Consider the following 24435-nt stretch of genomic DNA (forward strand, 5'->3'; position numbering starts at 1 on the left):
GATGGGGAAAGTCTATCCCGCAATCTCTCTCTGCTGCTGACACAGAGTCTTTGTTCACATTCAGATTTCTCAAACTGTTGCCAGGGTCAGGATGAGGTCAGACACCACGATGATGTATAGGAGAACATGTCTGGGAATTTCTCTCACACTTAAAACACATACCAGAAAAACAGGAGAGCACCCTGCAAAAATTGTCTGATGAGACCCAGATGATACTGTAGCTTTTCTTTTAGTACCTTCATAATTTTCTCGCTCTTTTCCTGACAAACACACAATGGTTTATTAATGTGTGCCACGATAGCCCGTACAATTTTATGTCCCCTCAAGATAAGGACACTCAGTAGCACTTTGACACTTCATTTTCCAGCCCAGGGGGAATGGGCCAGTAAATCTACTAAAAGAACCAATGCATTCATTCCCAAGGATGAGTCGAAAAGGAATTGCCATTGGCTGTTTTAGGCCATGAGGCCTGACACTGGATATGAGCCTCATGTGTGTGCACTTGGCATTAACACAGCCCAATCCAGTCATGATCACAGACTCACAGCATCCCAAACTGTGCTCCCCTGCCACCCTTACAAATACAGCCTCACTTCCAACTGTGACTAAGATGCCTACCATGTTTGATTAGTAATCATCACTGAGAGAGGAGGTGGGGGGAGGGAAGAGGCTAAAGCAGCAAGAAGTGTGTTTCCATTTTGATGGTAATTTTTATACATTTATTTTAAAAAGATGTGATTGCCTTTCTTTCAGCATTGTTTTAAAAAATGGACACTGATGTTGAGCCCTCTCATGTAGAAACACTGGCAAGTTTGTGCCAAACACATTGCTTTGATTTTTTCCCTTTAATTCAAAGTTGCAGCTGAATTCTTTCTTTTCTAATTTACAAAAGGTTTTGTGTAGAGTTTTGAATCTGATAAGCACGCTACTGTCTTTCTTAGGGTTGTTTGCCTAGATGTACAGTTTCAGTGCATGGCTGGCAAGTAAGGCACTAAGTAGCAATTTTTTTGTGCTCAGCTGCTACATATGACAGAGGATATTTCATTCTCTTGTCAGAATGTTATTAATAAAACATGGGGTGCAGAGAGGGCCACTATTTCCCCTTTCAATCACTATAGCATTTACAATGAAAATTTTATGCAGTGTGTAATTTTCAGTTAACGCTTGACACTTAAAATGTCGGTAACTGCATTTTGTGTGGTTCCTGAAGGGTTAATTGTATCATGTTCTCTGCATAAAAGCTCTGCTTATCAAAAGTGAATAGAAGAGTGTATGCAAATGTGTGTCTGTGACCTTTTGCCTTTCCAGGGTTAATTTATATGGTCATTAAAGATTTTATGAAATTGAGCAGTCTGGTGCTTCAAATCCTATTTTACCTTCACCTCCTAATTTATATAATTCCTACCTAAACTGGGAAATATTATTTTTATTTTTTTTTGTGTGCTGCAATGAAAACAGCATGCCGTGCTGTAGGGAGTTGCAAGTCTGGTTATCTGGCATTACTCAGATTGCTAAAAATTCATTAAAATGTGACATCAGCACAGTGAGAGACAAATGATCACAGAATGAAAAGGAACAGTGGGCCTTTCACGGATTAGTGCTACACAGCCCCAGCATAGAAGCTAACTGCATAAACAGATTAATCCACCAGTAGCAGCATAGCTAAGATTTACAGAATAATTAAATAGGGTTGAGTTACTGTGAAGATTTCCATGTAATCTAGCTTGTGTGAACACGTAAGTGAGGTGTGGGTAATACTGATTCCTTAAGAGCAATATACTAAGTTGTATCATTTACCCTGTATAGCTCCCTCTGGAGACAAAATCTGGGAGTTCTCCAACAAAGCCAAAGGTTTATACCTAATACAGTACTTACATACTACAATTAGCCAGATACTGCTACAGTAATAGGATTTATTTTTGAGTTTCTTTCTCTCTTTTTTTGGCTTTAAAATTCATTTTATATGTGAGAGGTTTTTTTGTTCAATACTGTGTGTGTGTGTGTGTGTGTGTGTGTGTATTTTAATACAAATCACTTCTAGCCAATGAGAACCAAATGAGAAGCTTTAGATCTGTCATACTGGTGAACACTATGTGGTCTGATAAAATCATGTTTATTATTCCTGGATAGAATCTGAAATATTGCAAATTTTTCATAATTCATATCAAATCACTTGAAAGTGCCATTCTGTTTTCTCCCTCTTCATTCTCCTCTCCCCTTTCCTTTGATTCTGTTCTTACTAAGGCTGTGTTTTTAATTGATGTTAACTGGTCACTAAGTTAGCTCTTCTCTGTGCTTATCCACAGAAGAACAAGGTGAAGATACAGAAGGGTCTGCTAAAAGTACATCAGTGGCTGTTGCTGATGATAAAGACACAAGTGAGAGAGACACTAGTGAAGGCAAAAAAGCTAGTAAAGACTCTGGTAAGATGCTAGAATTTTGTCCTCCCCTTCCTCCCCCCCCCCACTCCTTTTATCCTATTAAATGGTCTTTCATTTTAAACTGTCTGGACATTCCCACTACTATTCATTGCATGTGCATTTTGCATGTGATTTCTATCAGTAGCCTCCCATTGACCTATTTTTAATCATAACCATCTGACAGGATAGATGCGGATAAGTTGAAGAATATTACAGGACGACCAGTGAGATTATTTTTTAATCAAATCAGTTTGTGTGCTTGTAATTTTTTAAGCGCCTTTCATTAATCTTAGCTGTACTTGTGATTCCTCTGATGGCATATTAATTTTTCATAAGCATAGGATTAGATACCACTTGAATTCTTTTTTCTCTGCAATCAAATTTGGTCCCTCTTGTAACCCTAAGAATGTAGGTGGGGTTATTATTATTATTATTGTTGTTGAAGTTGGGGTTTTGTTTTCATTCTTGCTGTCTGACCACTTACAGTCAAGAATCTGCCCTCTTCCTGGGCATTTATTTGAAGCATTTAGAAAAAAAAAACCCCAAAATCCAGCAAAAAAGATTACAGATGATTCAGCCTAAGAAAGAGGAAATATCATTGAAAATGGATTATAAGTTAGGTAATTTTGATCTCCTGAAATAGATGAAGCCCAGTAATGAAAGCTACTGTCTTTGAAAACAAAACCCCTATGTCATGACATTTACTTGTGCATAAACAAACCCAGGGCCAGCATCTGGTGTAGATACCCAAGGCTTTTTCTGTATTTGATTTGGCAAATATGTGACTTCATCCATATTTTTTATGTATGAGATGGAAATCTATGGTCACAATGAATATTACATTGGCTACTTTTGCTGCACGCTATACCTAGTTACATTATGTTGGATTCATTGAAGCAGAAGAAATGCTGAAACAGGTTGAAGCCTATTAGTTTCAGGTAGTCATATATCTTTTCCCTGTATCCCAATGACAGCAGCATATAAAGGAGCTTGTATTCTCCATAACGACATTTAGTTGTACAGAAAATATCATTTTACATGCACGTTTACTTAAACCCGAATTAGCCCATATTTGTAATTCACTCTACATATTAAAAATTTTGGATTTATTCAAAGTATTTATTGATGGCCCTTTCTATATCAAATTAATTCAGAAGACTGCTTTAGGGATTAAAGCTTAGTTTAAGTTTGCTTGTTGACATGTTGAGGTCAATATCTGTTACAGTTTAGACCTCAGCTGCACTTCAGTTGTTTTATTTTTGAGATCAAGAGACTGCAAAAAGGCTGCTGATGACAAAGATGATGTTGAAGAAGAAACTATGTTGTGGTTTAAAATATATATCCCCTTTGGCTGGCTCTTTGACTTGGAAAGAGCTGTCTGCAGCACAGTAAAGCCATGCTCCTAAGCTGACTTGGTTCTTTTCCGTGTTGTCTAATCAGTGGGTCATCCTGGAAATGCTTCAAGGGAAAGGAGACAGCCCCATGAAGCATACATTTCCTATCATTTGCTCTACCTAGGGGGCACCGGAATCCACTTCAGAGGACTTATCTGCCCACTCTTTGTAAAGCAAACTCATTCCATACCTTCCTCCATCCTCCACAAGTATTAAAGGTCCAACGGCGAAAATGGACTCTGGAAGAAATAGTGTGGGGGAATTCTCAAGATTCCACTAGGATTAGTCTGTCATAAGAGCCAACTTTAATTGGGCAAACCTATGCCCAGATGCCTGCTGGGTGCAGTACGACAAAAATGGCATAATTGTGGTGCACCCCAGTGTCAGTAATTACAAAGGTGTCTCTGCAGTAAGAGCCATATAAAAACAAATGTCCTCATGCTTTTCAGCGACCACAGAAAACAATTTATACTGTAAACTCTTAAACTGACCTTTTAAAAACTTTTGTTTAATTTTCTAAATTAATTCTGCTTATGTAGCACTCATGCCAGGGTCTTAATTCTCAACTCAGCTGACAAGTATTTCTAATGACTGAATAACTGCTTATATATAATTGAATGTTAATTTGGGCTTTCTCATGAATTGAGTGTTGCAAGTCTTGCCAAGAGAAATCTCAGGAAAACCAATAAATTAATCACAATCTTAACAAGTTAGACAGGAAAGCGGTGTGACCCCTCTTTAGCATGGAATCTATTAGAGGAGAAAGGATTAACATGCTATTTAGTAACAGTGTGTTTGTGTAAGATGTTGTGCTGTATTGCTTACCTTATCTCAAGTACTGGAGCTTTCAGAACAAGACTTGGCAAAATGAAAGTGATATTTGTTGAATATTCATTCAGAACAGAAAAGCCTACTAATGCCTCATTTATATTGTCATTTAAATCTAGTGCCACTTTAGATTAATTATAATCCAAATTACAGCTCTATGCAATGCAAGAATTAATATGGAATTTATCCAGATTAATACATTTGCATTGAAAATATAATATGTCTCTGCCATGGCTAAGGGGAGCACTTTTTAATAAGGTAGTAAACATGAGGAAGGATGGAAATTAACCTTCATTATTGCAGTGAAAATTACCCTTTCATTCTACTCTAATTAGAATGCTGTACCGGTAATTTTAATTTTAGAATTATTTTGAAGTTGAGTAACATCATCTGATATATCACAAGTCTTAAGTTATGCGATCTTTATGAAATACATTGATTCATAAATAACAAACCAGTATTTTTGTTCATAGGTTTTTCAGCATTTTATTTTGTTAGGATACATGTTTTATTAGGCTTTCCCCAATTGTTATTAACATAAATCTTTTTATGACCCTTGTTTTTATTTTAGGGTTTTAGAATTATTAAGTAGGTGATTGCATTTGAATTGCAGTGAATTATGTCATTTTTGTACTAGCAATCTTACATGAATTAAATAATTCCGTAACTGACAGGTAATCATTGACTAGTCTATTTCATAGTGCTTATTTATAATTAAGCTTAGTTTTTTAGCTAAATGCATTGAAATTACATTATTCAACTAATCTAGTGCTGTGTATTTTACATTATAAAATGAATTACGGCTGTGTTTCACAGTTAACCAGAAAACAACAAATAGCATGTCACTAGAACAAAAACTGTGTATTTAAAACACAAAGAATGACGGGATTTAGTCCTTTTCTACAATTGCATATTAACAATACAATGCCAGTGGAATATCCAGCTATACAAATGGTCTAAGAGTTGCATACCTCAGGACCTTTAATAGTGTTCAATTGCTATTTTTTGGTAATGCCAATTCTATAAGCCCATGTCTTTGCTCTGTCACTCCACAGGGAACTTGTCAAAATAGTGAATTCACCAGTGAAAATACATAGTGTATATATCAGATGTTAGGGCACTTCACTGGTATCAGTTGAACTAAAAGGAGCTGAATCTCTAGTGCTTTGCCCCTTGCATAGTCATTTATACTTGTGAAAAGTGGGTGCATAGTGTAAAACACTACTAATTTAGCCTGGTAGTGTTTGCCACTCACTCTACACAGGTGCAAATAACTACACAAGGAGCAAAGCAGTGGAGAATCAGGCCCTAGGTTTCTAATGCTTACCATAAAAAATTGAGACTGTTATTTTGCTTGATGCCAGATGTAACTTTGGTCATTTAAAAAGCAACAACGTTTACGGTTGAATGAATCCAGACCTGCCCCCACCCCAATTGCCTTGGTTAGCTTTAACATTTTATATAATTAGCATAGTAAAGGGACTGTTCTTTGTTACGTATTTATTACCCCAAAATGCAGTGTTTTATAAGGATTGGTTTACATTAAACACAAAAGAAAATTTACAAAACCAATACTTGTAACTATAGAAACAAGAAATATGAGTTTTATGATTGTTATTGGTCCCTTGAAATAGTTATCATATCCAGTGGTAGAAAATGTTGCATAATGTAAACACACTATGCATTCTCTCTCTGTGTTGCTCACAGCTAAATTCCACCAACAGTTCATACCAATATTAATCCACTTGCACCAATATAACTGGAAGCAGAGTTTGCCCACAAAATTCCTGTAACAAAGTGCTACATGAATATAACATGATATGGAGAAAATATGCTTTTTTATTTATTTATTTGGGGCCAGATCCTCAGCAGGTGTAAATGAGCCATGTCCTATAGTAATACCAATCTACACCCGCTGAGAATCTGTCCATTATCTTTAAAATGGGACATTTTAAAGTGACATATGATGCAGATAAGAGACAGTCAACTGTTAGACATTTTTGACAGTTAGAAATGAAGAGAGGTTAATAATTTGAACCCATCTTTCTAAGACTTGAAGAGTAACCTTTCTCTGTTAATAGAGTATGTCACTTTTTTATTTCCCATAATTCTCGTATTTAAGGTATTTAAATAATAATGCTGTACTCCCACATATATTCTGATAGGTTAGGGAGTATCGGAAACTAAACCGAGTAACATAATGATGGCTTATGTTGTTGTCATGTACATTATGCCTTTAGGCATCAAAGACCCAATCCTTCAGCCCTTAATCAAGCAAAACTCTTAAATCCAGCTCTTTAAAGTACATAGGCCTTGCTGCGCTCAGCATTGCAATACCTAACTGATTTAGGAGGCGAAATCTCATTTTCAAAAGGGATTTAGGCACTTAGGAACCTAAATATCATTGACCTCAATGCCTAAATCCCTTTTGAAAATGAAACATGGCCTCCTAAATCGGTTAGGCATTTCAGTGCTGACCACAGCAATGCCTACATACCTTTAAACAGCTGGGCCTTGCTGACTAGCCTAAGTAAGGCCTAGAGGATCAGTGAACAGTGTGGAAATTTGATGGAGTTCCAGAAACTAAGCTTGTTGACAAATTAGGAAAGGTAGGAAAATATTTCAGGAATAAACTTAAATTTTAGCAGCAGTGTGTCGGAATTACTAGTCTAAATTACACGAAACTAAGTAATTACACTAGGAAACAAATACAAATGTAATGTGTGGGGAAGTGACCATTAATGTATATGTAATAAAATATATTTGTGTGTTTAAAAAAATGCCCTGAGTAAAATATCTCTGTATGATTCAGCATTCAACTATTTATTATCGTTCTCAGGGTCTGTTTTTTTTTTCTATTTACCTTGAAAGCTGTCCTTTTATTTTACTTTTCCCCGCTAATGTTGCCTTGTTTATATCAAATACTATATTGCCTATGTAATGAAAGAAAAAAGTGCTTGTATTTTTCTCTGGAAAAAAACAAGAATTTTCTTTGTTCATCTTTATGTTGTTTCCATAACATCCATGACCTTATTTTTAAATTAAAACTAGGTTATTGTGCAATGAGGTGCAATTTGTTCATTTATATGAACCTTATGTGGATTGAAAAAAAATCAAGATAAATCTTCATGCACAGCATACAATCAGATTACCCCTGGACTATATATTTACGTTGGGTCTGATAGCAATCAATGGTTTAGCTTCATTGCATTTCAAGATGTATTTGCACCCAGTTGTCCAGTGATAGTGTCCTCACCCTGGAAATAATTTAGTTGCAAATTGACTGGAAGATGGTGAAAATTGAAAGTTAAAATTAGAAATACTCATAATAAACAGCAGAAAAAAGGTCAGATGATGCCACACTATGATGAGATTGGAATGGTTGGTAAATGAGGTTTTGTGTTTGTCGTGAGATGTATGTGACATGCCTACCCAATGATGTTGTAATATCCAGCCTAGCAAAAGAGATTATCTGGCAAATTGATGCTGGAAAGAATTTTCTGATGGACTGGGAAATTAGAATTGCACTCGTTTCTTTGATGTGTGCACGACTGGGCCACGTTATGCAGCTAGTTCAGGCATAATATTAAACATAGTATTTAATACTTAGTAGTAGAACTATCTATAGAAAATAATTATATTCTTGGTTTTGATTACAATACCACAGTATAGAACTTCATAATGTAAACCTTTAAAGCAACACAAAATGACTGATTTTTGCATATAATTAGTATTTAGTTAGCTCAAATCCTGTTTTCCACAATGTGTGCATGGAGTTATAGGTTTTGGTAAGTTGTCTGGAGTTGAGGTTTTTTTGTTTATGGGTTTGGGTTTTTTTTGTATATTTTAGAGGCTCACTATATTTAGTTTCAGAACTATAACCAAGCAGGGCTTATCAAAGCAGCACAATAATTTCACTGCCCAAACATTTTAGAAATGGTAGAAGGTAATTAAATGTTAGAAAATTAACTATTTTGGAAAACAAGGATTTCTGAGTGAAAGTTTATTTGATTTAATGTAATAGAGAAATTCAGACTGAGATGCTGAAGAGAGCATGTTATTGATTAATCTTTCAAGGCAACCTAAGGTTATCTAAACAAGAGAGAAGAGTCCATTTTAAAATTTATTTCCAGCGTCTGCATCAAGGATAAAAGCATGTTTTCACCTAGGTATTTGCTAGGTTTCAAATTGTTTTATTTAAATACATTTTTCTTTGATATTTAGCATAACCATGTGGGAGATTATAAGGCATCATAATCACAGCTCTTTGTATAGCATAACACTTCTAAGTTTAAAACATGTTTTTTAAACATTATGTTTTTGGAACAGGAATAATCACACCAGAGAAGGAGCCAAAAGTGAACACTGCGGTAGGGACACAACAGCTACTTCAGGCAAAAGAAGAGGATGGTGCATCTAAAAAAGCAAAACCTCTTGAGGACAATAAATTTGGACATGAACAGGTAAAAGAAAATGTAACAATTCCATTGCCTCATAGAACTCTCTCAGGTAGCTCAAAAGTACAGTAAAACAGAGATGATATGCTATTGAAATAGCAATGCTATCGAGTCATTCAAAACACACTAATACCCTGCATCTTCATTTGCTGTTTTTCAGTTCTATCAGTGTCCTTATTGTAACTACAGTAGTAGGGACCCAAATCGTATCCAGATGCATGTCCTGTCACAGCATTCAATGCAGCCCGTTATCTGCTGCCCCCTCTGCCAGGATGTCCTCAGCAACAAAATGCATCTCCAACTTCATTTGACCCATTTGCACAGTGTGTCTCCTGACTGTGTGGAGAAACTGCTTATGACCGTAAGTATTCAAAATACTGATACACATTCGACAGGAACATACTCAGACATGTAGACAATGAATTTGTTGTGACCTAGTAATCTGGTAGCCAGAGCTGGGGACAGAGAGTCAGGACTTTTGGATTCTGTTCCTAGCTCTGTGGCCTGAAGAAAAGCTCTGTGTAAACTCAAGAGCTTGTCTCTCTTGCCAAAAGAAGTTGGTCCAATAAAAGATATTACCTCACCCACCTTGTAATTTATCAGTAATTTATGTCCCTAGGGCAAGTCCCTGAAGCTAGATTTTCAAATATGCTGAGACCCTGGAGTTTACATTTAAGTCAACTTTGAAAAATCAGGCCGCTCACCTTTCTGTGCCTCAGTGCACATCTCTAAATTGGGTGTAATCATATCTATCCCACAAGAGTATCGTGAACATTAACTTATTGATTGTTTGTAAAATAGTAGGAGTTCCCTGGGCAAAAAGTACGACTGCAAAGTATTAATACCAGTTAACACTAATAAAAATATGAGATTTTCTGAACATATTTCATAACATATAATATTCAAATGAATTCCTTAAGTTCAGCTAGAAATATAAAAATAACGTATACCATGGTATTCCATGTCATTTTGGCATGCGTTATATGATATTAATAGTTGTTGGATCACAGCTTTAACCAGAAAACAACAGACCCCAGTTCTTTCATCTGCTCTGGCTGTTTTTGGCCTCTTCTATGAGGAAAGCTGCTCTAAAGCCCACAGATTCAGCCCCCTGAGGATTCCTCTTTCCACCTAGGGATTTCTTTACACATAGAGCTAGTGTGGCAGCTTTAGACCACCCTGCTCCTGATTTCTATGTGTGGCCAGGGAAAAGAAGGCCTGGATGGAGAGCTCTGAGACCTCTCGACATAATACTAGGAGCTCAGCTGATCCCCAGCTAGCCCTAGCTCTGTACCAAGTACAGTTCTGCCAACCCAGAATATTTGGCCCTTCACATAGGAAATACTTTGTAGGTTGGAAATGTAACTTTTGCACTTCTTAAATTTTTGTTTTATTTAATTTTGTGATTTTTAATTAGGCCAACTACATTGCTGTGTGTTTAGCATTTAGGCTATGCGGCACATGGTACATGTAGGGAGGGGATTCCTCCCTCATCCCACAAAGTTCCAGGACCAGGCAACTCCTTCACACCATACTCTTCTCTACTCAGACCCTGCAGAGGATGCTTTGTAGGTCCTCACTGGGGAGAGGACAGAGACAGGATGCAGTTGGGGGCCACAGTTAAGGATGCATATCATCTCCCTTCCAGATACATAGAGATACCCAGGGGAAAAAAGTATATAGCTACCCCAAAGCAATGTGGCTTCAGTTAATTTAGGTGAATAGGATGAGGAAGGAGTGAGATCCTGCCTTTGCTGTTCCCATAGGTTGTGTGGAGACCGGTTTCTGAAAAGCTAGGTTTAGAAGTCAGTAAAACATCTGTTTACACTGTCACAACAGTATCTTCATCCTGGAAAAAGATTGAAACTTTATTTTTTTAAATAGAATCTTATAATGTTCAGTGTATCATAAGAGGCTGAAGAAACTGTGGAGCAATCCTCTACTTGCAGGATTTATTTTTTTCTCTCCATATTAATGATTTTCTCCTGTCTTGATGTTGGTATACCTTTAAGAGGGGGGTTGTTTTGTTTCTGGGTTTTGGGAGAGAATTTTAGTGGTGGGGGAGCTATTGGAAAACTTAATCTTTCTCATATAAATTGTCTCAGTAACCATCTAAGAGTAACAAGCCCTGTCCATATCTGATCTCCCTGATCACAAAGGAAATGGATGTTTGCTAAAAATCTCATCTATAGGATGTTTGCAATCAGCATTTTTCATTCCACCCTCGCCCCACCACAGCATTAGTTCTCTGAGCGGACTCTGCCCATGCAAAACGTAAAATTTCAGATTTGAATCCCATTAGGTTATTTTTAATATGGTTAGAATTATTTTTCTCAGTGGGCAATGTATATATTCTTTTCACTCTCATGTATCACAGTAATGGCTCAAGAGATTTTTGGGCAAACATTTCAAGTGCTTCGTTCTTGAACAGACACCAAACAGAAAATTCAGCCCTGATTTGTGTATTTATCTGGCCCTTATTCCGATAGTGTCAGAGCACCTCACAGTCTTTGATGTATGGGGTTAGGTGCTGTAATCCCATTTAACAGGTAAAAAACTGAGGCATGAAGAGACTGTCACTTGCCCAAGGTCACAGGCAATCCAGGACTGAATCAAGCCCTTGGGCTTTGCCGTGTGACAAGCTTTGAACCATGTGTGATACACTGATAAACAGTGTGTTTTCTTCTTTGAATATAATATTGTGCCCTTGCTTTTTTAAAGGTTCCTGTACCAGATATGATGATGCCCAATAGTATGCTATTACCCACAGCTCCTTCAGAGAAATCCGAGCGTGACACACCGGCTACCGTTACAGCAGAAGGATCTGGGAAATATTCAGGTATGCAAACGAAAGATCAGACATGTAGAATCTAAATGAGTGATTCTTGGAGCAAACCACTTGATTCTTCCTTGGTACGCTACTAGTTTTTTGGTTACAAACATTAATAAGAGGTAACAGGAGAAAAATAGTAAGATGTCATCTAGGGCATGATTTTCAAAAATGGGCCTCTATAAATGCCACAGCTCAGCAATGAACTTGGCTCTTTGCACAGGCACATATCTAGTTGGATGCACATTGCCCGTGTCATTGTACAAATACTTGACTTGAGCTAGTATACACCTGTGGTCATTTGTATGTAGAAATTAGGCATGCAGCTGTATGTGGCCATTTTGAAAATAAACCCCTTGCTGTTCTAAAAATATATAGGATATGATCTAAAAGATAATGAGCTAGCTGTAACTCTCACTAGAGGCAATGGGAATGGCAGGTGAATGGGTCCTTAGGATCAAGCCCATATTTCAGTTTTCACTCCAGATACACTCTCCCCTGTGCTAATAGGCTGTCTGCTCCAAGCCCCCGCTTAGTCTTTTCACCTAACCCCTCCCCACTTAATACCTTCTTCTCTCCATGTCCTGTCCCCCTCAGCATCCCTTCTATCTGCTTTCTCCTCCCCTCGTTCACCTCTATGTTTAGCTAACTGAACCCCATCCTAAGAATTAACAAAAAATACTGTGGCACTAACATTCTGTTTGTCACCATCACACTGATCACTCTGCTTGTGTGTTTGCCCCTTTTCCCTACTCTTTATCTGTCTCTTTTATTTGTTTGTTAGCAATTTGGGGCAGGGACTGTCTATGTTTGTATCTTGCACAGTTGCGGACCATTTTTGGTTGGTCCTTAGGCACTACTGTGATAAGTGTGATAAATAATAATATTGCCTATGCTCAAATGTTACATAACTAAAGATATTTCTCTGTCTTCCTTAATCAGGTGACAGTCTGATGGATGAGAAAAATACTCCTGGGCTTGACGAAGCAAAAACTGGAATGGAAATTAAGATTGAGGAACAGAAGCCACCTAAGGAATGTACTGAAATGCCAGAATGGAATAAGAGCAGCAGTAAGGATACAAAGATCACCGAATCACTGCCGGATCAATTGAACGAACAGCAGAAGAAGCAGCAACTATCTGTTTCTGATCGCCATGTCTATAAATATCGTTGTAACCATTGTAGCTTGGCTTTTAAGACTATGCAGAAGCTTCAGATACATTCCCAGTATCATGCTATTCGAGCTGCTACCATGTGTAGCCTTTGTCAACGTAGCTTCCGTACATTCCAGGCTTTAAAAAAACACTTGGAAGCAGGCCACCCTGAACTCAATGAAGCTGAAATTCAGCAGCTATATGCATCATTACCTGTAAATGGTGAACTCTGGGCAGAAAGTGAAAGTATGGCACAAGATGATCATGCACTAGAACAGGAAATAGAACGAGATTATGAGATGGACCAGGAAGGTAAAGCAAGTCCTGTAGGAAGTGATAGTAGCTCTATTCCAGATGATATAGGCTCAGAACCAAAGCGGACCTTACCTTTTAGAAAAGGGCCAAATTTTACTATGGAAAAATTTCTAGATCCATCTCGCCCATATAAATGTACAGTGTGTAAAGAATCTTTCACTCAAAAGAACATTCTCTTGGTCCATTATAATTCAGTGTCTCATTTACATAAACTCAAAAAGGTTTTGCAGGAAGCATCAAGTCCTGTCCCTCAAGAAAGCAACAGCAGCACTGATAACAAACCCTACAAATGCAGCATTTGTAATGTTGCATATAGCCAAAGTTCTACGTTGGAAATCCATATGAGATCTGTGCTTCATCAGACTAAGGCAAGGGCTGCAAAATTAGAACCAAGTGGTACTATAACTAGTGGAAATAGCGTAGCAGGGAATGTTAATAGCCCTAGTCAAGGGATGCTAGATTCTATGAGCTTACCAGCAGTTAACAGCAAAGATACCCACTTAGATGCCAAAGAATTAAATAAAAAGCAAGCTTCTGAATTAATTTCTGCTCAGCCTACACATCATCCATCCCAGTCACCAGCACAACTTCAAATGCAATTACAACATGAACTGCAACAGCAAGCTGCGTTCTTTCAGCCCCAGTTTCTAAACCCTGCATTTTTGCCTCACTTTCCCATGACACCAGAAGCATTGCTGCAATTTCAACAGCCTCAATTCCTTTTTCCATTCTACATACCTGGGACAGAATTTAGCCTGAGCCCAGACCTGTGTTTGCCTGGTTCTGCCACATTTGGTATGCCTGGAATGGCAGGGATGGCAGGATCACTTCTAGAAGATTTAAAGCAGCAGATACAAACTCAACACCATGTTGGACAAACACAACTACAAATCTTACAGCAACAAGCACAACAGTATCAATCAACACAACCCCAAATTCAGTCACAAAAACAGCATCAGCAAAGTAGCAAACTAATGAAACAGGAGCAAAATAGTCTAGTAAGTGCAGACTGCCAGCTGATAAAGGATATGCCATCATATAAAGAATCAGAAGAGATTTCTGAGAAACAAGAGAAGCCAAAGCAAGAATTGACAAATGAAAGTGAAGGACTAAAGGAGAACAAAGATATAAAGAAGCAGAAATCCTCAGAACCAACCATTCCACCACCTAGAATAGCTTCTGGGGCTAGAGGAAACGCAGCCAAAGCTTTGCTGGAGAATTTTGGCTTTGAGCTAGTTATTCAGTATAATGAAAACAGACAAAAAGTACAGAAAAAAAGTAAGACCAGTGAAGGTGAAAACACTGACAAACTGGAGTGTGGAACATGTAGTAAACTATTTTCTAACATTCTTATTTTGAAGAGTCATCAAGAGCACGTGCATGGTCAGTTTTTTCCTTACGGAGCACTAGAGAAATTTGCCCGTCAATACAGGGAGGCTTATGACAAGCTTTACCCAATTTCACCATCCTCTCCAGAAACACCGCCACCACCACCACCTCCCCCGCCTCCTCCCCCGCCCCTGCCTCCAACTCCTTCACAGCCTTCTTCGGCCAGCTGTGGAAAAATGCAAAATACAACTCCCACTCCTTTGCAAGCTCCTCCACCTACCCCACCACCACCGCCTCCACCTCCGCCACCCCCTCCGCCACCTCCGCCACCACCTTCAGCTCCACCTCAGGTACAGCTGCCTGTTTCATTAGATCTTCCGCTTTTCCCTCCAATTATGATGCAGCCAGTGCAACATCCTGCGTTGCCTCCTCAGCTTGCCCTCCAACTACCACCAATGGATACTTTGTCTGCAGATCTGACTCAGCTTTGTCAGCAGCAGCTAGGATTAGATCCCAACTTCCTACGACATTCTCAGTTCAAGCGTCCACGTACAAGAATCACAGATGATCAGTTAAAAATCTTGCGGGCTTATTTTGATATTAACAATTCTCCAAGTGAAGAACAGATCCAAGAAATGGCTGAGAAATCTGGCCTTTCCCAAAAAGTTATCAAACACTGGTTTCGTAATACACTTTTTAAGGAACGACAAAGAAATAAAGATTCCCCATACAACTTTAGTAATCCTCCCATAACTGTCTTGGAAGATATCAGAATTGATCCTCAACCCACTTCTTTAGAGCATTACAAATCTGATGCATCTTTCAGCAAGAGATCATCTAGAACTAGGTTTACTGACTACCAGCTTAGGGTCTTACAAGATTTTTTTGACACAAATGCTTATCCAAAGGATGATGAAATTGAACAACTTTCAACTGTACTTAACCTACCTACTCGAGTTATTGTTGTATGGTTCCAAAATGCACGACAGAAAGCTCGCAAGAGTTATGAAAATCAAGCAGAAACTAAAGATAATGAAAAAAGGGAACTCACTAATGAGCGCTATATTCGAACTAGCAACATGCAATATCAATGTAAAAAGTGCAACGTAGTTTTTCCCAGAATTTTTGATTTGATTACACACCAGAAAAAACAGTGTTACAAAGATGAAGATGATGATGCTCAAGATGAAAGCCAAACAGAAGATTCCATGGATGCCACAGATCAAATGCTATATAAAAGTTTCACAGTTTCTGGCCAAACAGACTCATCAAAAAGTACAACTGCGACAGCAGCAAGCTCTGGTTCTGGTTCTAGTACTCCTTTATTGCCATCACCCAAACCAGAGCCTGAGAAGAGTTCTCCTAAACCTGAGGCACCAGAAAAGCCAAAGCAAAATGACATCACCCCTAAGCAAATTGATACCACCTCACAAGTCACCAAACCTGTACAGTCTGCACCAATAACTTCCTCTGATCCACAGCCCTCAGTCTCTCAGCCACAACAGCAAAAACAACCACAGATGGTAGGACGACCTTCTTCTGCGTCACAAACCACACCAGTTCCTTCTAGTCCTATATCAATTTCAATGACTTCTCTACAGAACAGTCTACCTCCTCAGTTACTACAATACCAATGTGACCAATGTACAGTTGCCTTTCCAACTCTAGAACTTTGGCAAGAGCACCAGCACATGCATTTCCTAGCAGCCCAAAACCAATTTCTTCACTCTCAGTTTTTAGAAAGACCCATGGATATGCCCTATATGATATTTGACCCCAATAATCCTCTGATGACTGGACAATTGCTTAATAGTTCTCTTGCTCAGATGCCCCAGCAGACAAGCTCATCACATACATCCCACCCTGCTACAGTTTCTGGCTCACTTAAACGAAAACTGGATGATAAAGAAGATAATAATTGTAGTGAAAAGGAGGGAGGAAACAGTGGTGAAGACCAACATCGTGATAAGCGCTTGAGAACTACCATTACTCCAGAGCAGCTGGAAATACTCTATGAAAAATACCTATTAGATTCTAATCCCACCAGAAAGATGCTAGATCATATTGCACGTGAAGTGGGACTTAAAAAGAGAGTAGTACAAGTCTGGTTTCAGAACACACGAGCCCGAGAAAGAAAAGGACAGTTCCGTGCAGTAGGTCCAGCCCAGTCACATAAAAGATGTCCTTTTTGTCGAGCACTATTTAAAGCAAAGTCAGCTTTGGAAAGTCACATTCGCTCTCGGCACTGGAATGAAGGAAAACAGGCAGGTTATAGTTTGCCTCCAAGTCCGTTAATATCAACTGAAGATGGAGGAGAAAGTCCACAAAAATATATATTTTTTGATTATCCGTCACTATCGTTAACAAAGATTGATCTATCAAGTGAAAATGAATTAGCCTCCACAGTGTCAACCCCTGTTAGTAAAACTGCAGAGATGTCCCCAAAGAATCTTTTAAGCCCTTCTTCTTTCAAAGCGGAGTGCAGTGAGGATATAGAAAATCTGAATGCCCCTCCTGCTGACTCTGGGTATGATCAAAATAAGACTGACTTTGATGAGACTTCATCAATTAATACAGCAATTAGTGATGCCACTACAGGAGATGAGGGAAACAATGAAATGGAAAACATGACTGGTAGTTCAGGGGATGTGAAATCTGTATCATCTCCCAAAGAGCCAAAAACACTTGTGAATGATTCTTTTTCAAAAACAGCAACCACACCTACAATTGAGAATTGTGATGAAAAGTTTCTCTTCTCTCTAACTAGCCCATCGGTACATTTCAGTGACAAAGATGGTGATCATGACCAAAGTTTTTACATTACTGATGATGCCGACGATAATGCCGATCGCAGTGAAACATCAAGCATTGCAGATCCAAGTTCGCCCAACCCATTTGGAGCTAACAACCCCTTTAAATCCAAAAATAGTGATCGACCAGGTCACAAACGTTTTCGAACACAAATGAGTAACCTCCAGCTTAAAGTCCTCAAGGCTTGCTTTAGTGACTATCGGACTCCAACCATGCAAGAATGTGAAATGCTAGGGAATGAGATTGGTCTGCCCAAACGGGTGGTCCAGGTTTGGTTCCAGAATGCCCGGGCAAAAGAAAAGAAATTCAAAATTAACATAGGGAAGCCATTCATGATAAATCAGAGTGGACCTGATGGGACAAAGCCAGAATGTTCTCTATGTGGGGTGAAGTATTCTGCACGTTTATCTATAAGAGACCATATCTTTTCCAAACAACATATTTCAAAAGTGAGAGAAACTGTAGGAAGTCAGCTTGATCGGGAGAAGGATTATTTAGCTCCCACAACTGTTAGACAGCTGATGGCACAGCAGGAATTGGATCGTATAAAGAAGGCTACAGATGTACTAGGCTTAACAGTACAGCAGCCAGGCATGATGGACAGCAGTTCACTTCATGGTATCAGTTTGCCAGCAGCTTACCCAGGACTCCCTGGCCTTCCTCCTGTTCTTCTGCCTGGAATGAATGGTCCATCCTCCTTGCCTGGATTTCCACAAAGTTCAAACAGTAAGTCAGTAAGGGGATGAATTGTTTATTTGAGAAATTTTAATGATATTGTGTAGTTATCGACCACCTGTGAAGAACAGCATACTGTGCATTCATATCCTATTCCTATCACTTCTCTGTGTGCATCAAAGTACTGCTATTGGCTACACTCAGCCCATTATTGGATTGTTTCAGTAGGTAATTGGTAATATCACTGGTTCTCCCAAAACTGAAATTCAGTTGAAGAATTAAATTGAAATCCAACTTCCAGTAGTACTTTTTATTAAATTGTGTAACAATCTGTATAGTGGACCCTGCTGGCATGCGCTAAAAGTTCCTTAGTGCACGTTAATGTAGTACTGTTTGAAACGGGATTACATTAATGTGCACTAGGAAACTTTTAGTACACACCAGCAGGGTCCTCATGGGCCAGTTAGTGCACAACACACTCGTGCCCACTAGAAATTACACTCCACTAGTGCAAACTAATACATTGTGTAGATGAGCCCTTAGGCAGCCTTGACTGCAATAACATTTTATCTAATATTATTGTTCTAGTTATTTTGAGTTGAGATTTCTTTACACAAAGTGTAGATTAACATTTTATATTTAATGGCATGAAAAAATGAAACTGAACATATCAGCCTATGAAACACAGAGTAGAATTTGCACCAAAACCTGCCTTACACAACCTCCCAATAGACCCATCAAAATCTGTTGCCTAATTCAGAAGGTGTTTAACTAGACATGAAACAGATTTTTACTGGGGGTAGTTCTTATTGACTGTTTCATTGAGGCCCAAATCCTGAGAGGTGCTGAGCATCTGCAGCCCCCTATGATTTGTATGGGCGCTACACACGCTCATCATGCCATTCGGGCTTGTGTATGTAACTGAGCATTTGCTGTGATTTAGACAGAGTGCTGCGGTTGACTCTGCACATCATTTTGCTTCCATTACTCTTACTGAGAAGCACTTACTCTTGCAGAGTTTCACTGAGGTTACAGAATTAGGCTTTCTGTATAGAAATTTGTTTAACCCTGACAGAAGGAACCTGATTTTTTAAAAATGGTTTCCAGTGTTGTAGGCAGAGTTCATTGTAGGGGCAACATTGCAGATGCAAATTCTAGTATTCAATCAATACCTGATTGCACAGGTAAATCAAGTAATTACACATCAAAATTAGTGGGTGGGGGAAGGCCCCTTCATGTAAGTGGCCCAGTGACTCCATTTGTGTTGCCTTGGGTTGTTAAGTTTTGATTTATGTAAACAACTTACTTTGCCAGGAGGGCTACTGATTCAATCACCAATATGGTCAGTCAGACTAGAGCTGTAGCAGTAGCTCCTGTTCTATACAGTTCTGTTTTGATTGATGATGACCATGTCATTGCTTCCCTAAGTGGTGGTCAAAGCGTCTTGTTTTTCTATTCATTGGGTCAGAAGGGCTTTCCTTCCACAATGGATTCTCTGGCTGAGTGCCCTTCTGTTTTTGTCAAATAGTTATTGGCACACAGAGTGCATATAAAACAAATCGGAAGTAGTTTTGAAATACTGTAATATATTCATTTAGTCTCCTCTTAATTATATATAATGTATATGTCCAAAAGTGGCTAATCTCTGTTTATAGAAATCAGGGATATAATATAATTTGTCTACATAACTTAGCTAAATGGCCTTCGTCAATCTCATCTTCAAATATAGTAAGCCCCAGAAAACTCACATATCTCTCTAAATTATTCCCTTATTAATGTACAGACGAAATGTTTGGTAATACAGACCAGTTGGTTTATGATAATTGAATTATCAGATTGTCTAATTTCCACACAAATCATTAATACAGTAACATACTCAGTGAATCACCAATTGAGATGGATTCTCAGCCCTTTTCATCTCATATCTTTTTAGGTTAATTGGTTCATTATGGTCTAACTCCACGGTGTAAATTGGCTAATAGAGTTTTGTCATTAGATTTTTCTTCAACCATATGTTAAGAAGCCCCTGCATCCCCTTTTTGTTGCCCAGTAAATATGTACATAGATAAATCTTCATTCACTAATGGTACATAATAGAGTAGTAGTCAAAGTGAAAATAAAAATAGATTAATTTAATTATTCATTACTGAAAAGTACTCATTATCCTTAAAAGTTCTCTAATATGTGTTCAACATTACTATTCTCCACACCTAATTAACCCACCTTTAACATCTCCTTTGCTGTGCTTTGGGTGACAGTTCACATCCATATTTGATGCCGGGAAAAGTTTACGCATAACCTTCTTGGAGTCTGCCTCTGAGCAGACTCTTCACTGGCTGTAATCGTCTAACTTTTTCTGCATTTGCAGCCATCAGAATACCACTTCTGCCTTACTAACTGTGTGAGGGATTTCCTGAAGTCAGTTCCCAGGGGGTTACCAACCTGTTCCTCAATTATTGTACATGCTCTGAATTTCAGATTTTATTATTTTTTGCTTGTATCTCATTTCCTCTTCCTGGTCCTGATCTGCTAACACATACACACAAGCTGTCCCATTGATTTAATGGGATTGCTTATGTGAATAGTTGCTTATGTGCATAAATGTTTACAGGGTTGACACATGTTTTCAGCAGCAAAGGCCAGTCTGTTTTGTGATCTTAAAGGGACAATGTCAACATAAAAAAATGCACATTTTTATAGAACGTCTTGCTGTTATTACTAAGACACTACATTAATGAAACTATAATAATTAAAATGGAATTTTCCTTTTGTCTTCATTTGTCTCACTTTTTTCATTGTACTCATTCTGGAAAGTGAAACTAATCTGACCAGCTTCACTTGGCTTATAATCAATTTCACTTTCAGGTTCTTGTGCCCAACACTGATTTGTTTTGGTTTCAACACTGCATGGAAATTATTAACTTCCCTCAGAATGCTTTTAAATAAATTTTTAAACATGCAACATTTCCTGTACCATCAGGCAGGGAAAAATAATATTTTCCTAAATTATGGAAAATCTAAATTTTGAGCCTAAACTACTTGAAATTGGTCCTATTAATTTCATTAAACACAGTGCTGTAACTGGACCTTTACTGGCAAAGATTACTTCACTTGGAAGAATATATTAACTCCCTTTCTGCATAGATGGATCAAGCAAATTTAGACATATTCAGGTGTATCTGGGCACAGTTATTTTCCCAGTGTCAGAAAGATTGTCTGGTTCTATGATATTATTCCCAGAAAATGTCTCCCTGTAGGATGAACTTCTTGAAATGAGAAATACCGTCTTATGATTGATGTGTTAAATTAAATACACCGCCTTAGAGACATTAAATGCTGTATAATTTTTCAGCATTATTATTATGATTGCTCAGCGTATATATGGTCATTTTCAGGAGGTTCCACTTCCTAGGGTATACTTCAAGTCTGGCTTATTTCCACTCTTCAACCTCACTCCTATTTTATAGTATGCTGCAGATGGAAGAGCTTTCTGCTCAGAAGTCTCACTTATAGTTTTTCATCCTCTGCTAACAAACTTAATATTCTCTATTCTTCTTAATTTGTGTTTTTCCCCCTATCAGAAGACTCATGCTTCAACGTGCTTCTACAATGAATACTGGATCTTCAAGTCATGATCATTACAGTCTGAGCTCATCACTTAAGACTGAGGCTGTCTTTCACAGCATGCTTTTTCCAAGAATGTGCACATCACTGGGTAATGTGCACTTCAGTTGTTTCTGAAGTCTTATCAAGAGAGAAATACGATTTAGCAGCCCTTATTTTTCTCATGACTAGGGCCCTAAATCATGTTCTCTATTCTTCTTTGAACCCTTGTTTCCTGTTTCATTTATCTTGTTTGTGTTTATCTGTGTCAGATTCCTCTGAGAGACACCTCAAGTTTGCCATAAAACCACTTAAAACAGCCACTTAAAAGAGACAGGTAGCAGAGCTAAAACATTTATTTATAATTAGTGAATTTTCCAGTCTGTTTTCTTCATGTCACATACAGGAGAATGAGATTCATCAGGTCTCCTGTACTGAGTTTTAGGTACCCTCAATCCACACTTCCCTGTAACAAACCCATTACTCCTATTCTCTGCTGCAATGTTCTCAGATGTTTAGTTGATTTTTGTACATTTCAACTAAATTCCAAAGAATATAATGGGAAAATAAAATAGGTGGATGGCTGAGGTAGCCAGCATCATTGTGAGCATATTGAGGGCAAGAGAATGAGTGGGGCTGAAAGAGAAGAGGACTGCAAAGGAATTGTGAAAACCCTCAGTAGCCATTGAGCCCAAAGTAGTATGATTCAAAAACAGCAGACAAAGCTGGGGTGGCAATTCACATTGATAACATCATCCAGGCCTTTTTCCTGTAGGGTGGTTGCCATCAAATACATTTTCAACAGCCATTTCAAAGCTTGCACAGTTATTTCCTGCTGAAAGTATAGGGTGAAGCAACAGTATCAGATACCACTGTATGGTAACTGCAGCAATTACTGACTCTTTAATGATGACCATTGTGACTTGTTTCCCTATGCTATCTAATCCCTGCTAACAATACGTTTTAACTCCTTAGCGTTGCCCTCACCATTAAATAGCAGTAATGATATTGTAGCTACCATTAAATGGTCTCTTTGTTAAATCTGATAATCATTCCCCCTGAATTCTAACTGCTTTATTCCTAAGTAATGCTAAGCACCTGGTTATTGATGATTTAAACTTCATTCTTGCCCACTAGATTAGTGCTTCCATGTAGCTAATACCCATCTAACCTCCATTATAGAGCCTGCAATATTGTTCTCTTATCCATGCACTCATAGGCTTTTCCTGGGGGCTGCTTTACTCTTACTGTCCTTTGAACATTAGGCTTTCTGTGTGCTCATTTCTCTACCAAGTTTATTTGTCTCTGAAAACAGACTTGGCCACAATGTACAGCCTCTTACAATTCCCTTTTCTATCCTGTGCCATCATTTAGTTTCCTGGTCAACTACACCTCTCATAGAAATTGCTTTAAAATAGACTGTTACCAGCCACTTACACTATATTTGGTACTTGAAACATAGCAAAGATTTCTTCCATTAATATATGAGACACACTTGTACCATGCATGCATCCTCCAGACAAAACCAACACACACTTAGGTTTCCTTCTCTAATGAGTTGGAAATCATGCCTGCATGTTTCAAGTAAACTGAGAACAACAGCATTCCTGTGTAGATGTACTTTAATACTAATACACTTATCTCCCAGCAAATGCTGTGTTGACCTGATTGTCATGATGGTAGAGAATAGCTTTGCCTGTACACTCAAAAATGAAAGTGTGAACTGTGCTGTATCCTAATAATGAATAGCATTGCTTTCCTTGCTATTTTTGTCAGCATCGTGGATGGTCATTTGCCGTTGATAACAATACCTTTCTTTATTTGTTGTTGTTATATTTTCCCACTTCAATTTGGGAAATTTCATTTTATTTGATAGCTAATTACTTGTAGTGAGTTCCATCATTACTAGATTTCTCAGGTGAAGAACAAGTGGGTATATCATCAGAAAGGTTAAAATGAATAACAAAGTAGAGATCTGACAAAGTATCAGTTAGTGGGAACATTCGCACTGTGCTTGGTGCTTCTTTTCTAATCATTTGCTGTGGAGCATACTGAAGGAAATCACTTTCACTCAGGAACATTAGCATTATACCTATAAATATGATCCTGACCCTGCCAACAGATCCACGTTGCAGTCCCACAAAAATCTAAATACAAGCAAGGGTTCATGCACACAGACATGATGGCAGGATCAGGGCCATAATTTGTATGTTTTCAAGCAATATAACATTATAATGAATGAAATTCTATACAAATAAATATACGGTTTATTAATGCAGTAGATAATTCCAGTTTTTAAACCATTAAATTAATAATATAAGGTTTCATTCTTATTGCATCAATGGTGTTTTCTCTTTTTTCAAATGATGACCTTTCCATGACCAGGATTGTATAATCAACAGTCTTTTCAGGTGTTAAACAAAACAAGCATTAACTTGCCTTGTGGATTGATGATGGTCATATTTCTGTTGTTGTTTTCAGCTTTAACATCTCCTGGTGCAGGCATGCTTGGGTTTCCTACTTCAGCTACTTCGTCTCCTGCGCTGTCTCTCAGCAGTGCCCCCTCCAAATCTTTGCTGCAGACTCCACCACCTCCACCACCACCTCCTCCTCCTCCT

At 38.2% G+C, this 24435-nt stretch overlaps 1 protein-coding gene across 3 annotated transcripts in view; it reads left to right on the forward strand.

The window, feature by feature from the left end:
* ZFHX4 (zinc finger homeobox 4) overlaps positions 1-24435 on the forward strand; it is a 180067-nt gene that overhangs the window by 151360 nt on the left and 4272 nt on the right. For all 3 annotated transcript variants that reach the window (XM_039525234.1, XM_039525233.1, XM_039525232.1), the window contains exons 5-10: positions 2307-2423; positions 8972-9105; positions 9260-9460; positions 11821-11938; positions 12872-18265; positions 24299-24435. The exon at positions 24299-24435 is cut by the window's right edge and continues 4272 nt beyond it. In XM_039525234.1, coding sequence (XP_039381168.1) covers positions 2307-2423; positions 8972-9105; positions 9260-9460; positions 11821-11938; positions 12872-18265; positions 24299-24435 — 6101 coding nt within the window. The remainder of the gene's footprint in view (positions 1-2306; positions 2424-8971; positions 9106-9259; positions 9461-11820; positions 11939-12871; positions 18266-24298) is intronic.

The sequence above is a fragment of the Mauremys reevesii genome, linkage group 2, assembly GCF_016161935.1.
Source record: "Mauremys reevesii isolate NIE-2019 linkage group 2, ASM1616193v1, whole genome shotgun sequence".
NCBI lineage: Eukaryota > Metazoa > Chordata > Testudines > Geoemydidae > Mauremys > Mauremys reevesii.